The following is a 15332-nucleotide window of genomic DNA, read 5'->3' as shown; positions in this document are numbered from 1 at the left end:
CATTCATTATGGATGAGTATGCACCAGTTAGCAAAGATTTCACTTTTTCTCTCTGAGCAATGCTGCTGGTCTGAAAAATAAAATCAATCCATGCTACCCACCCAAGATTATGAATGAGTCAAATGATGTCATTTCCTTCAAGATGTGGATTTGGAAAGAATGTGTATAGCTACAAGGTCCTAGAAATATGACCTAAAAGGGGGCTTTTCTTGGTGATCCTTAACATTTTCTCCTAGAACAAGTCAGAAGAAGAAGAGGAGGAGGAGGAGGAGGAGGAGGAGTTTGGATTTGATATCCCACTTTATCACTCCCTAAGGAGTCTCAAAGCGGCTGACAATCTCCTTTCCCTTCCTCCCCAACAACAAACACTCTGTGAGGTGAGTGAGGCTGAGAGACTTCAGAGAAGTGTCACCAGCCCAAGGTCACCCAGCAGCTGCATGTGGAGGAGTGGGGACACAAATCCAGTTCACCAGATTACAAGACTACCGCTCTTAACCACTACACCACACTGGCTATAGGATATATAGCCCTCATGCAGCAAACAAGAGACACATAATCCATGTATTCTCCCCCTTTCCCCTAGTGTTGGGTTACCAGATGTCCCCGTTTCCCAGGGACGGTCCCTAGGTTTGCGAATAAGTCCCCGGAGAAATTCCATCCCTGGAATGTCCCCAGATTTCATATAATGTCCCTGGGAAACACAGCAGTGGCAGTCTCAGCAGCCCAGAGCAGTTGGCTCTGACTGGCTTCAGGAGCTGCTCAGAAGTCCCCATATAATGGTAGTGTAGGGGCTCTAAGATGCAGCTTCAGGGCTGCCTCCACCTTCCCTGACCCCAGAAACTAAGCTGTGAAGGAGGCTTCATGCTGCCTATCAGAGCAGCCTCCCAACTCCTACTTGCATGCAAGCAGGAGCGGGGCGGGGATCCCTCAGCTGGAAAGGGAGGCTTCATGCTGCCTATAAGAGCTTGAGTGCAAGCAGGAGGGGGCAGGGATTTCTCAGTTAGGCAATGGGAAGCCTCCCTTCCCAGCTGAGGGATCCCTGCCCCCTCCTGCTTGCACACAAGTAGGAGTGGGATTGGGGCTGCTCCGATGGGAAGGGAGGCATTGCGCTGCTCAAGCCTTGCCGCTGCCGCGGCTCTCGGCCCTCGTTCTCCGCCTTCCATGCCTAACTGCTTCCCCACTACCACCACTGAAGAACCAACAACTCAGGGGCCGCCCAGGCTCATGGAGAAAGGAGATAGAAGCCTCGGACGAAGGGGAAACGTGGCGGTTGAGGTCAAGGCAGCAGCTGCCCCTCTGCCACCACCATTGCTGCAGCATCAATGTCCCAAATATGTAGTGTTGATTGATTGTGTCCCCGGATTCATTGAAAAAAATATGGTAACCTTACGCCTAGTGCCATCCAGCCCCATTTCAGGAAGTATAGTGATGGGCTTGTTATGTTTTAATATTGTTTATTGTGATTTTATTAATGTATTTTGATGTTGCTTGTAGTACACCCTAGAAAGATTTGTATTCTGAAAGGCAGGATGTAAATAATAAATACTAATAAACCACAGTTAATTGGTGATGGTATTTCCATTTACTGTGGTTAATGCTGGATGGGAAAATCTTCCAAATGGGTTAGTCAGAGGTCACAAAGATCCAGCATTGCATTACAATATATATTCATACCTCTATGAAGAAAGTTCCCTAAAGTGGACAATTTTTTTTTGTATTTAAAAAATGTACCAAAAGTATGGTTAGAAAGTAACTTCTTCAGTGTTCAGAGATTTTGTAGCTATAAATATTTTTTCAGTGTATTTCATTTAACTCTACAATGGAAAGTGCCCACAACCTCTAAAGGTTTACTTACCATCATACCACTTTAAACTGTTATGGCTTTGCCCCAAGGAATCTTGGGAACTGTAGTTTAACAATCAATTTAACTGTGGTTTTAATAGTCAATCTCCCATCCCAGGGAACTCTGACAAGTGTTACCTCTGTTAAGGTAATGGAGGGGGGGGGGTCTCCTCAGCATCCTTAAGAAACTACTGTTCCCAGGATTCCTTGGGGGAAGCCATAACTGTCTAAAGCAGTAAAATACTGCTTTAAAGGTACAGTGCAGATGGAGCCCCAGTCTCGTTTACCTTAGTCATATTTATTTATTATCTGCTTTGGGGTGGAGTGTCTACCAAAGCAGCTCACTCCAAGCAACTGCTGGATAAGTGTAAGAGAAAAGTCATATACTTACTAACCTGAATAAGCATCCAGCTGAACTGGCAAAGATAGAGATAGTGAGTGATGGAGCCCAAAGCAGAGCAGCTTTCCTCTGAGAGTTGTTGGCTTGTGTAAGCGGAGGCCAGAAATGAAATCTGGAAGGAAAATCATAATCATCATTAAAAGGGTACATAACAATAAAGAAAATGTGTCTAGAATAGGGAAGAAAACCAAAAGGATCCGCCTCTGTACATGTTAATGTTCTGAGACCAATTTCTTAAATACAAGGAATGAGAAATAAATTTGAGCATTACAATTAGCAGCTCTGAATTGTTACTATTTTTATTTTTTATATTTATTCATCTTTTTTTAAAAAAGCAACGAAACTAAAAGCAGCTTTCAAAAATGAACATTAAAACAAGGATAAAAACAAGGTTTAAACAACCTTAAATAAGACATTCTCTCTCTCTCTCTGTACACACACACACACACACAGAGAGAGAGAGAGAGAGAGAGAGAGAGAGAGAGAGAGAGAGAAACCTTCTGCTTATCTTTTAGTATATATATATATGAGAGATTCAACTGTACCTCTCCCTACTAAAAGATAAGCAGAAGGGGTGTGTGTGTGTGTGTGTGTGTGTGTGTGTGTGTGTAGGGGTGGGTGAGTGTGTATGATTCAACTGCACCCTTCCCTCCGAAAAGATAAGCAGAAAGTCATGATCCCAAATTTGGTGAATATGAATATTTCCACCTGCTGCTAAGAACAGATTGTGATAGTGCTAGGCATGCCTCCCCAAGGAGAGAATTTCATAAAGCGGAGAAAGCCCATTCTCGAGAACTAAACACTGAGTACAGTTGCAGAGTACATCAAGGAGTATCTATCATGGACTGGCTGGATTCAGAGGAATCATGGGAGGAGCCAGAAGGAAGGCTCAGGACCAGGGGAGTGGTGGTGGGATGATGATGAGTGGTCAGAGGGGGAAGAGAGAGCAGACTGGGAGGAGGTGGTGTTGGAAGCTGAAGAGGTAACAGGGTTTAGTGAGCAGGTAGAGGCTTGGCAGACAGCATTCCAGAATCAGAGACAGAAGTGAGTCTGGAGAGGAGGGGGGCCAAGAGGCAGAGATCAGGCAAGCTGCTGAAGAAGCCAGGGAGTCTTCCCATCCTGCTGTGACCAGCTCCCCTCCCCACTGGTCTCCCAGGACCAGAAGAGGTATGAAGAGGGCAGAGCAAAGAGAGACAAGATGAAGGAGCCTCAGGTTGATTGCAACATACATTACAATCATTTCTGCTTCTTACATGGATAGGTAAGAAGGTTTCCTGGTGCAAGATTTTACTGGTGCAAGTTGCTTCAGCCGAAGTTATCCAGCCATTTCTGTATTCTGTGCTACAAGGGAGGTTTTACATTTGAGACTGTTCAATCGGCAATTTTTGCTTCATGGAGGCCCTATGCCATCGTCCCAGGCATAGATTCAGAAGGGAACAGCTAGGCCACAGCAGTCCCAAATGTGCTGCAACACTGGGAGGTGGCTCCCTTTTCTGGCAGTGTGTGCAGTGTGTGTGTCTCCTTTCTGACACCCACAAAGTTGTTGAGCTTTTTTTAAATAAGACTGCATCTGGGTTTTCCCTGCCATTCCCCCCCCCCCGACACCATTTTTTAGGACATGTCAGGAATTTTCCTGACATATGGCAAGCCTAGTTAAACTTAACATAGAGCTCAAAGTGCATCCTGACAACTGTATTTTCTTGCAAGGGATAATACTGTGACATGTAGGGAATGACATCTGCATTGTGAAATGAACACATCACTACTGAAAATTATTTTGCACTTGAAACATCTCAGCTTGTAAAAACAAAAGTAAAGAAAAGAAAATATAATGAGCATGCTTGATTACTGTGGAATGTAAACACTGCAAGGTTAATGGCACTCCCTTGCAGGAGGTTTGATCCTACTTGGGTATGTTTCAAAAGATGCTGCTGTTCTTTCTTGCAGGAGTTTTCCTGTGGGGTGCTGCAGGGTTCTGTAACATCCCCTATGGGTACATGAAAGCGCTTGGGGAGGTCATCAAAGAATGTGGAGTACAGAATCATCAATATGCTGATGACACTCAATTACCTCTCCTTCTCCTCAAGTCCCACAAGGCAAGAGAAATCTCCAATTTTCTGTTTGGAATAAGTAATGGGCTGGATGAGGGCTAAAAACGCTATCCAAATAAGGCAGAGATTGTTTACCTGTTCATGAGATTTCTGTACTGTCTTTCAACATACAATTTCTAGTATAGTTTACAGTGTAAAAACCAAAACAACAATATAACAAAAACAATTGACATTTGTCTTCTCCCAGGCCTTTGGCTAATTAAACACTCCATGGCCTTTTAAATTGGGGGTGGGGGTGGCATTGTTCTTGTTTGTTACTATGGTATGTATTATTGTATTTTTATATTGTAAAGAGGCCTGTGATCCTCAGATGAAGGGTGGTATAGAAAGCTAATGAGTAGTTAATTAATTAATACCAATATTAAAAATAAATTAAAATAACATAGTGGCAAAATATCTAAGAAAGCCTAGTTTCAAAAAGTATGACATACATATATATACATAAATATGAACCCACACATCCTTCTCCTTCAGGAAAGATAACAACAAGAAGAAATAACTAACATGGTATGCTAGAAATCTAGGGCCATTTTAGAAAAAAGTGAATTCCTCTTCAGCTTGGATTTAAAATCCAAGCTGAATAAGAGTTTGGGGTTTTTAAATGCTGCCTTCTTGAGAAAAGCATTCTAAGACCCTGAAACTCATGTCCTAAGCATGGATATATAAGTTTTGGTGACATCTGTAATTAAAAGCACTAGTTTAGATTACGGCTGGGTGATATATTAATATATTGTTCCAAACTGGTTTGAAGTCCATATTGTGATATTGATTTCATAATTTTGTGTCTGATAAATGTTTAGGAACCTTTGACTCAAGAGACAAGAAATTTTAGAAAACACTGCTCATCTTTTTGTAGAAGCTGAGAAAAAACAATAAAGATAGTTAATTCTGGCCATAAATAAATTCATTGCATCCAGGCATGAGTTAATTGCGGTTCAGCCAACTAGATTTAGGGAATGTCCAACAGATGGAATAAACTTTGCAAACTTGTTCCTTTCCAGAACTTTTTGCTGAATGCCTTTATACTTTCCAGCCATATTGGCTGCATTGTCATATGATTACCCTCTACATTTACTGAAATCTATTTCAAGTTCACTGAAGTAGTTCAGTATCAGCTCAGCCATACTTTCACCAGTATGACCAGCATGCATGACATGCATGGGCAACTGGGCCTAGATAGTAAAACTTTCCTTTTTTGTGGGGGGAAATAGCAAGAGACTGAGGCCCTCCTAGATTACGTGGTCCTGGGCTGCAGCTCACTCAGTCCATATGTAAATCTGGTATTGCTGGGGCCTTTTGCGTGAAAAGCAGATGCTCTGCCAGTGATCTGCAACTCCTTCTTGTAAAACTGCTCAGAAAGCTTTTCTGTGGATAAGTACAGAAATGTAATAAATAAATACAACTGACTCACTCAGACGCCAACACTGGTCAGTTTGACATTTCCAGGCACCTGATAAAATATATAGATCTCTCTTCAATGTTTTCCTCTCACTGTGATCATTTAGAGTAAAAATAAATTCTTACTAGGAAGGAGAAAATATCAGCATGTGTCTACTGTGAAAAATGTTGGTTTTGGAACATTTCTTCTCAAGATCATATTATTTCCTATTGAGCTTCGTGAATTTGCTTTAAAGAAAATGCCCTGGTAATGCTTCTGTTTCAGTTAACTACAGCTTCAAATATAGCTGCAAGATTATTAATGTTCTTCACTAACACTAATAATAGAAAATATAATCTTTCAAAACAGCTGGTGTTAATCCTTTGCTATTTCTTGCAGAAAGGCTTAAAACAAACCACCAAGATCATTTGAGAACCCTGATAATGCTCCCTTTTGTTAAAGTACGACGCAACGCTAAATCTATAAGAACATCTCCTGCCCACATAGCAGTTCAAAAGCACGTCAATGTGCAAGTAGATAAATAGGTTCCGTGTGCTGCTCTGGTTCACCAGAAGTGGCTTAGTCATCCCTTGGCCGTCTCCCTTGGCCAATAAAGCGAGATGAGCGCCGCAACCCCAGAGTCGGTCACGACTGGACCTAATGGTCAGGGGTCCCTTTACCTTTACCTTACATAAGAACATGGCTAGAAACTGAAGTGAGATGGTGTGCATGGTGTTCTACTCACACCTGGTTCTTCTGTCCCTGAAAAGACCCCTTTCAAGGTCAATTGGTTCTTCAGACTGACATGCCTTGAAATATGAAATTTTGTCCTTCACAAAGTGTGCAGGCATAAGTGCTTTCTCCTTATGCATGTGTATGCATGTGTGTATTATTTATTTCAGTGACGTACAAGGTGAAGTGCTGAGACTCACTGGTACAGCACATTCTTTATATGCGAAAGGTGCCAGGTTCAATCCTTAGCATCTTCAGACACGGCTGGGAGAACATCTGGCTAAAACCCTAGAAAGTCACTGCCAGTCAATGCAAATACTCAGCTAGATGCACCAGTGGTCTCAGTATAAGGCAGCTTCCTATATTCCTAACAAAAGAAAAATATTTACTTTTTTAATAGCAAAACATTCTGGCTTCTTATGAGAATTTAGTATTCACATTTTGGATATAGGGTTTTTAGTGATTAAATGCGTCCTTCCAGGATTGATTGCACACCTGCCTGAAGAGCATGCACACACAAAAGCACATAGATGCTCTGGGCTCTCTAGCTCATGCTACATATATCTATGTCTCATGGTATCCATCCAGTAAACTTCTGGCCTTTGGTGTTTCAAGAAATGTACCATCAGTCTAGGGAGGATTGAGGAGAGACCCAAACTCTCATGCCGGGGCTACCAAAGCCTTCAGTGTTCTCTGTTCCTAGGAGCTACATGACAAATTTTCAAGCAGCGAGCATCATGGGAAATAGGCGAGGGGAGGAAAGAGATAAATTTGAAGGTTTGGGGAGGTGACTTGAAGATTTGGAAGGCTTGGGATGGTTAACATTTTCCTGGATGAGCCTTTAGAGTGAGTTTATATTATATTTTGTTACACTAAAAGAAATATGAGAAGTGTTCTGTGGTGAAACTTTTCACAATAACTTTTGTTTAAAAAGCCAACACTTTAAAACATTCTATTCTACTACCAAGGATACTGTTGGATTGGATGAAATTCTTGATGTGATATAAAAAAGCTAGGACAAAAGTGTACATAGAAATAGATGCACACAGGAATGTGTAGCTGAATGGATATTAACAGGAAATCCAAGCCAGTTTCCTCTTACAAATAACCACTTTAAGCCATGGAAGGGACAGTGTAGACATGGAAAATAAGTAAAGAACAATAATACTTTTAAGGAATGAATGAATTAAATCATAACAGACATTACTTCATTTTTGAGGTAAAAAGCAGGGTCTAAGTTTCAATGTACTTTTTTTTACACTAGAAGTTATAGTTGTACAGGCTGGTGAGATAAATTGGGAATTGCTTTACAGCAATGGCCATAATCCTAAAGTCCTAAATAAATGGGATTCTTTCAGAGGAAGTGATCTGTACATCTTTGCACTAGCTTCACATGCTCATAGAGCATCGGGTTACACATATATACCTGAAATGAAATCCTGTTGAAATAAAGGAATCTAAATACATTTAGCACTAAAAAGTTAGCATGTGAACCTGTATTCATCATCTTACAGTAATGAGCAGCAAATACTTGCATGTTATTCAGAGATATTGATTTGCTGCAGATTGGCAATAACCCAAAATTGGGTACAATACTAAGTAAATGCTTAAGCTTGGACATGATGCCTGCTCAAACTCATAGATGAAAATAGGGATGTGCTTGCAATGCCTCCTTCTTATCCCAATAATCCACTTCACAAGCTCCAGCCCATACACCCCATGACATGACATGATTGTGTGCTGCATTTTTACACCCTGTCAAAGTCATTGAATCATACAATTTTATAGGTTTGGGAGGAACCTCAGAGGTCATCTAAACCAACCAGCTGCTCAATGCAGAATCTACAATGCAGGCTGCAATTAAAAAGGTAAAAGTAAAGGACCCCTGGATGGTTAAGTCCAGTCAAAGGCGACTATGGAGTTACGGTGCTCATCACGCTTTCAGGCCGAGAGAGCCAGTGTTTGTCCACAGACAGCTTCCGGGTCATGTGGCCAGCATGAATAAACCGCTTCTGGTGCAACGGAACACCATGACAGAAACCAGAGCATACAGAAACGCCGTTTACCTTCCCGCTGCAGTGATATCTATTTATCTACTTGCACTTTGATGTGCTTTCGAACTGCTAGGTTGGCAGGAGCTGGGACAAAGCAACAGGAGCTCACCCTGTTGCAGGGATTTGAACTGCCAACCTTCTGATCAGTAAGCCCAAGAGGCTCAGTGGTTTAGACCACGGTGCCACCTGTGCAATTACAGCACCCTTGGCAGATGGCTGTCCAGATTCTGCTTAAATACCTGTAGCAAAGGAGTGTTCACCTCCTCCTGAGGAAATCTGTTCCAGTGTCAAGCAGCTCTTACCATAAAGAAGTTTCCCCTGATGTTTAGCTCAAATCTGCTTCCCTACAGTTTCCACCGATGGGTTCTTCCCTTGCCCTCTGAATAAACCTCTACAGATTTAAATGCTATAAGGGTTTTTTGTTCTATGGGTTTCAGATTCGCTAGAATATAAATGACCTTAACAATATATTACACAGTTTGAAATATAGCTCACTCTGGAATGGGTTGAAATGTCAGGCTGCACACTGCAGTGTGCTTTGATATCTTCATACATGCATTTACTTACAGATGCACTAAACTAAGACCCACCCACCCAGATACTGAACCTCTAGATACTTGAGGGGATGAAGCTAAAACCTACAGAACACCAAATGCTAGCATCCCAGAAAAGAGAAAGAAAGAAAGAAAGAAAGAAAGAAAGAAAGAAAGAAAGAAAGAAAGAAAGAGACAAAACAAAACAAAACAAAACAAAACAAAACAAAACAAAACAAAACAGGAACAGTGATTTTTTCAGAGATAGGCACCAGAAAACAGGGAGATTTGCTTCTGTGCCAACATAACTTCACAAGCCAGGAGTTCATGTAGCTGTGCAAAAAATGCAATTGCTGATCACTTCCACCATTTGGTTTTTATTTGTGAAAAATCATAATCTGATTCAGTTAAACTATTATACAGTCCTTTTCCCTGGCAATGTCTCCTATGTGCTCGGGAATATGTAGTTCCTGCATAGCTAAAAAATTAGCTAATGAAGCAACGACTTATATAACTGTTGACATTTTCTAGCTACTTGAAAGAGCAGTTGTTTACACAGTGCACTGGAAGGCTGTGTCCCACCCTGTTCTCCTTTGGCAATGAATATGTTTTTATATTTAGGTGTGAAGAGGGTTAAGGGCATTGTCGTACTTATCCATACATTCCAGACACTCTTCTATAAACAGCAATTAAGATGAATAACCTGATGCAAACCCAAGGCTCAAAATATGCTGTTCTCTGTTAAAAAATGCTGACAAACATTAGCTAGCTAGTTTGTTAAGTGCTCCTATGCAATGTGTGCTTTTTTTACATTAAAGTGCTTGGTTCAAAGTTGGCAGTTTCACCAAAGACTTCTGAAGCCCACTGCATCTACCACTGTGTTCCCATGATTTGTTGCAGGCCTGTACATGTAGCCCAACACAGCCCACCAGACACATACAATGGCCCACCAAGAACTCAGCCTGTTTGTTTTCTGCCCAATGCTACAGAACAGGGGGATGACCTGGCATCCCTCTGCCGAAGCTAAGGCATCATGCAATAACATGACTAGGAAATAGGGTTGGTGATTAACAACTAAGCCTTACACATGTCTGCTCAGAAGTATGTCCCACCAAGTTCAACGGGACTGACTCCTGTGTATGTGGGGTTAGAATTGCAGCAAAAGGCTGTGGCCGTAAATACATTTACTAGAGTGTATGTCCCACAGAAGTCTGAAGGATTTACTTCTAAATAAATATGTTTCAGGTTGTGCTGTAAGTCAATGTCCCTGCAGCAGCCTCTCTTGTTACCCACAGAATCCCTCTCCCCACCACTGAAATTAGGCTTCAAAGAAGCATTCGTTTGTTGCCAATACACTAGGCTGCAGTATGTGCTTGGTTTGCCAGCTGTGTGTGACAGTTTCTCCGGTCTGCGAATGTGTGCAGAGGTCTCCAAAGGCTGCTAACCCGTGCCCAAAGTTCTGTTGGGCTCAGACAATTTATGGCTTTCATAGCTTTGTCTTGTGAATTGGGCTTGGAAAACAAAAAGCAGCTGGCCCAGCTGTTGGGAGGACCTTTCTAGTACCATTGTACCTGTGCTAGTACCTTTCTGCCCAATGGGGTGAAGGGAGTGGGTGGTGCTGTGGTCTAAACCACTGAGCCTCTTGGACTTGCCGATTGGAAGGTCAGTGGTTCGAATCCACACAATGCAATGAGGTGAGCTCCTGTTGCTCTGTCCCGGTTCCTGCCAACCTAGCAGTTGGGAAGCATACCAGTGTGAGTAGATAAATAGGTACCGCTGCAGCGTGATGGTAAAGGGCATTTCTGCATGCTCCTGCACTCGTCACAGTGTCCCATCGCACCAGAAGCGGTTTAGTCATGCTGGCCACATGACCCAGAAAGCTATCTGCAAAAGCTGTCTCCCTCAACTAAAAGCGAGATAAGTGATGCACCCCATGGACTTAACCATCCAGATGTACTTTACCTTTTTTTGTTTTTTTGTTACCTTTACCTCATGAATAGGATGTCTCATTTAGCCATGCTTCTCAGAAGGAGTCACAGGACTGTTATCCTATTTTGATTCACTATTTATTTCGTTTCACAATTTGCACGCTGCTTAATCACTGTAATCTCTAAGCAGTACTGAACCGAATAGTCAATATAACATAAACTACAGCACCATGCTGTATGGGAGCTTAAGAGAAGATTCAGATACCTCATCAACCAAGAGCATGCCTATATTCAAGGAGTTATAGTGAAGAAGAACTTCACAGATAGTACTAAAAGACACCAAAAATGTCACACTGAAAACCTGTGCAGAATACAGGAAAGCTTATATATTGCAATGGAATCATTTACATTGCTATATTCAACCTGAGAACATCACAGTGCTATAAATATAAAAGCTGTAAAAACTAAACAAAACAAACAAACTAGCTTTCACCTTAAGGACTTTATTTGGAAAACTGTGTGCCCCCAAAAAATTCTCTTACTGTCTCCTGCTTTCTCCTCTTGTTCTTTAAAGAGATTGTAGAAGGGGAACTTACACTCTGGTTTCTCTTTAGATAGTAAAAGGCACACTTGACAATCCTAGACAGAGCTTGCCTCAATAAAGAGGCAAAAGCTAGGCACCGTTACCACAGTTCACATTTTACTCTTTGTCTTTTTCTTTTCTTCCTAGCCTATCTTTTAGACTGATCCTCAAAACCTGTGCTTGGAAATGTTCCAATGAGGACAACAGGACTAGTAGGCATATTATGACTGTGGTCATTCTTTAGTTAAAAGACTAGATGCTTTAACACATGAATCCAAGTACTGCAGGAAAAATGTTTGGGGGAGGAAGTGGCAAAGCAACTGCTAACCCTAATGTTACAGATGGGCGAGGCAGGCATAAAAATGTCTGGCTCCCACTGACTGAGTAGCTCAGATCCCAGAGAAAGGCAGGACATGCAGAAAACAGGAGGAGGAGGAGGAGAGGACACATGAACCTAGGAAGGTAGGAACCAGGGAGGCTGACAAGACAGTGTGCCAAGGAAACCAGGCAACAGGAGGCTTAGGAAATGTGATGGAAGGGGTGGTCCAAATAGCAGTGAGAAGAAGAGAAGAAATGTGAAAGAATCTGATGGGAGAGAGAATAGGTAGAAAAAAGTTGCACATGGTCAAGAATTGAGGGGTGAGAAGCGTGCGGTTGGAGGATGGATGGCGGCTAACAGATTGAGGTTGAATCCTGACAAGACAGAAGTACGGATTTGGAGGGACAGGAGGCTGGCAGGTGTGGAGGACTCCCTGTTCTTGAATGGGGTAACTGTGCCCCTGAAGGACCAGGTGCGCAGCTTGGGGGTCATTTTGGACTCAAAGCTGTCCGTGGAGTTGCAGGTCAATTTACTAACAGCTGTTTACTAGCTCCATCTGGTACGCAGGCTGGTACACTGAGACCCTATCTGCCCGCGGACTGTCTTGCCAGAGTGGTGCATGCTCTAGTTATCTCTCACTTGGACTACTGCAATGTGCTCTATGTGGGGCTACCTTTGAAGGTGACCCGGAAACTACAACTAATCCAGAATGTGGCAGCTAGACTGGTGACTGGGAGCAGCCGCCGAGACCACATAACACCAGTCTTGAAAGACCTACATTGGCTCCTAGTACGTTTCCAAGCACAATTCAAAGTGTTGGTGCTGACCTTTAAAACCCTAAATGGCCTCGGTCCAGTATACCTGAAGGAGTGTCTCCACCCCCATCGTTCTGCCTGGACACTGAGGTCCAGCACCGAGGGCCTTCTGGCGGTTCCCTCGCTGTGAGAAGCCAAGTTACAGGGAACCAGGCAGAGGGCCTTCTCGGTAGTGGCACCCACCCTGTGGAATGCCCTCCCACCAGATGTCAAAGAGAAAAAGAACTACCAGACTTTTAGAAGACATCTGAAGGCAGCCCTGTTTAGGGAAGCTTTTAATGTTTAACAGACTATTGTATTTTAATATTTTCTTGGAAGCTGCCCAGAATGGGTGGGGTATAAATAAATGATGATGATGATGATGATGCAAACTGATTGGGGGAAAAACCCTGACTGACTGCAGGCCTCTAATGTTGCACTCAATAATATGAACTACCAGGTACCTTGCTACAGTACAAGAGAAAAGGTCTCATTTACACATGATTTGTGTCAGAGCAGTGCATCACCATTCATTCAGCCAAAGTGTGAACAGAAACAGTTCAGGGCTAACAGGCAATTAATCTCTAGGTCCTGAATAATACTGACAAGGACAATGCAAAAGGAGAGCATAGCAAGGGGGTGGTGTGGATGTAGAGCACAATAACTTGTTTCTAAATGGTGCAAGCGGGTGGCGCTGTGGGTAAAACCTCAGCGCCTAGGACTTGCCGATCGTCAGGTCGGCGGTTCGAATCCCCGTGGCGGGGTGCGCTCCCGTTGCTCGGTCCCAGTGCCTGCCAATCTAGCAGTTCGAAAGCACCCCCGGGTGCAAGTAGATAAATAGGGACCGCTTACTAGCGGGAAGGTAAACGGCGTTTCCGTGTGCTGCGCTGGCTCGCCAGATGCAGCTTGTCACGCTGGCCACGTGACCTGGAAGTGTCTTCAGACAGCGCTGGCCCCCGGCCTCTTAAGTGAGATGGGCGCACAACCTTAGAGTCGGATACGACTGGCCCGTACGGGCAGGGGTACCTTTACCTTTTAAATGGTGCAAGCAACTACAAAATAATTGCAGGAAATCAGGGCTATTTCTACTGTTAATGCTTCCTTTCAGCTCAGGAGCACTCTCTGTGACCCTTTGAAAAGTGGACTATTGTTTTCTGAATATCACATCTCGCTGCTTGTGTATTGTTAACAAAGATTCTGCAACCTGCTATCAGTGGCAAAAATCCAGCTAAGCCTTTTCACACTGTCTTGGTTCGGAAGCAGTGTGTGTGTGTGGCCATTCTGCAAATTACTGGAAACAAACACAAAATCCCATGTTTAATGTCAGTACAAGAAATGCAAATTCAGTATCACAACCCAGGATATCTTCCCGAATGCTTGAAAAGCATCAGCATGCTGAAATGAGCTCATCCAACATCAAGAAGTTTCTTTAAAGCTAAGCCTTCCTGCAGTTGATTTGATATACCTATCAGTGGTCTGAAACAAGAAATACTGAAACTTTTACTTTCAAGCACATTCATAGTGCTCCCAATGTAACTAAACTCAACTATTTTGCATTAACTGATGGGATAAGCTTCCTGGTAACATCCTCCCATGACATTACAAGAACCATGCTGCCTAGGGGAAGCTGTGTAAGGGAAATCTGAGAGCCCTCAAAGTTAAATGGGCAATTTCCCGACTGGATATGGGTCTGCCCATGCATGTGCCTATATGGGAAGACTGGCAGCCAGTCAGGGAAGCTTCCTGCTGTGGAATGTCTGAGAGCTGGTGCATGAAAGAGGAATTAGAAGGGGAAAACTATGGTTTCTCATGATGTATGAAGCAGCAAAGGCCTGTGTGATACCTCCAGATCCTGCTTGTGCCAGCACATGCCTGTTTCTTACAATGCCTTCTACATTAGCTTGGACTCTTCCCTACTTCCTAAGATTTTGTGGTGGAAATAGAGTGGCTCGCCTGACATTAGGGATGGGGGAGAAATTGGATTCAATTCACATTTAAAGGTGAATCTGACCAATTTGCACTTTTTAAAAACAATATGCAACCCCCCCCCCAATGAAGCTAGCCTTAGAAATCTGCACTTCTCTGAATATTGCAATGCCAAATAATGTGTGCAAAAATGCACTCACAGGTAATGTGTGCATAAAATGTGTGTGAGAGCAAAACTAACATGCAAATGTATGTTAAATTAGGGGGAATTGCTTTGCAAAAAATGTGCATAATTCACACAAAAATTAAATAATTAATTTGATTAAATAAAAAGGTCATTGAGAAAATTAAAGTTGAAAACTAATGTGGAAATGTGGAGAACTTAACTGAAGAAAAGAAAAATGAAAAATGAAAAAGCAAAATAGTCAGATTCACCCCACCCTGCCTACTGAGGCCACCTAGTGAGTTCATGGCAGAGACGAGGTATGAAGTGGAAGCTTCCTGATGCTGTTCCATGCCCCGACCCTAATTTTCAGATTGTTGCCTGGAATGGGAACTGCAATAGGCAAGCCACCACACCATAGGGTTGCCATATATCAAAAAGTAAAATTCCTGACATCCGCTGAACTTTTTTTTAGGAAGACCCCAACCTTTTTTAAAGAAACCCATCAAAACTGATGAGCCTTTTGGGGGAACAAACCCAAATTGTTAAACTTTTGGGTTTTAAAATAG

At 42.7% G+C, this 15332-nt stretch overlaps 1 protein-coding gene across 8 annotated transcripts in view; it reads right to left on the bottom strand.

Moving 5' to 3' along the window:
- Positions 1 to 15332, bottom strand: part of ADGRV1 (adhesion G protein-coupled receptor V1) — a 237345-nt gene that overhangs the window by 60779 nt on the left and 161234 nt on the right. For all 8 annotated transcript variants that reach the window (XM_053409101.1, XM_053409099.1, XM_053409103.1 and 5 more), the window contains one exon: positions 2238 to 2354. In XM_053409101.1, the coding sequence (XP_053265076.1) occupies positions 2238 to 2354 (117 nt within the window). The remainder of the gene's footprint in view (positions 1 to 2237; positions 2355 to 15332) is intronic.

This window comes from Podarcis raffonei, chromosome 11 (genome assembly GCF_027172205.1).
Source record: "Podarcis raffonei isolate rPodRaf1 chromosome 11, rPodRaf1.pri, whole genome shotgun sequence".
NCBI lineage: Eukaryota > Metazoa > Chordata > Lepidosauria > Squamata > Lacertidae > Podarcis > Podarcis raffonei.
The sequence above is the reverse complement of the archived record's forward strand: the minus strand, read 5'-3'. Positions and strand labels throughout refer to the sequence as shown.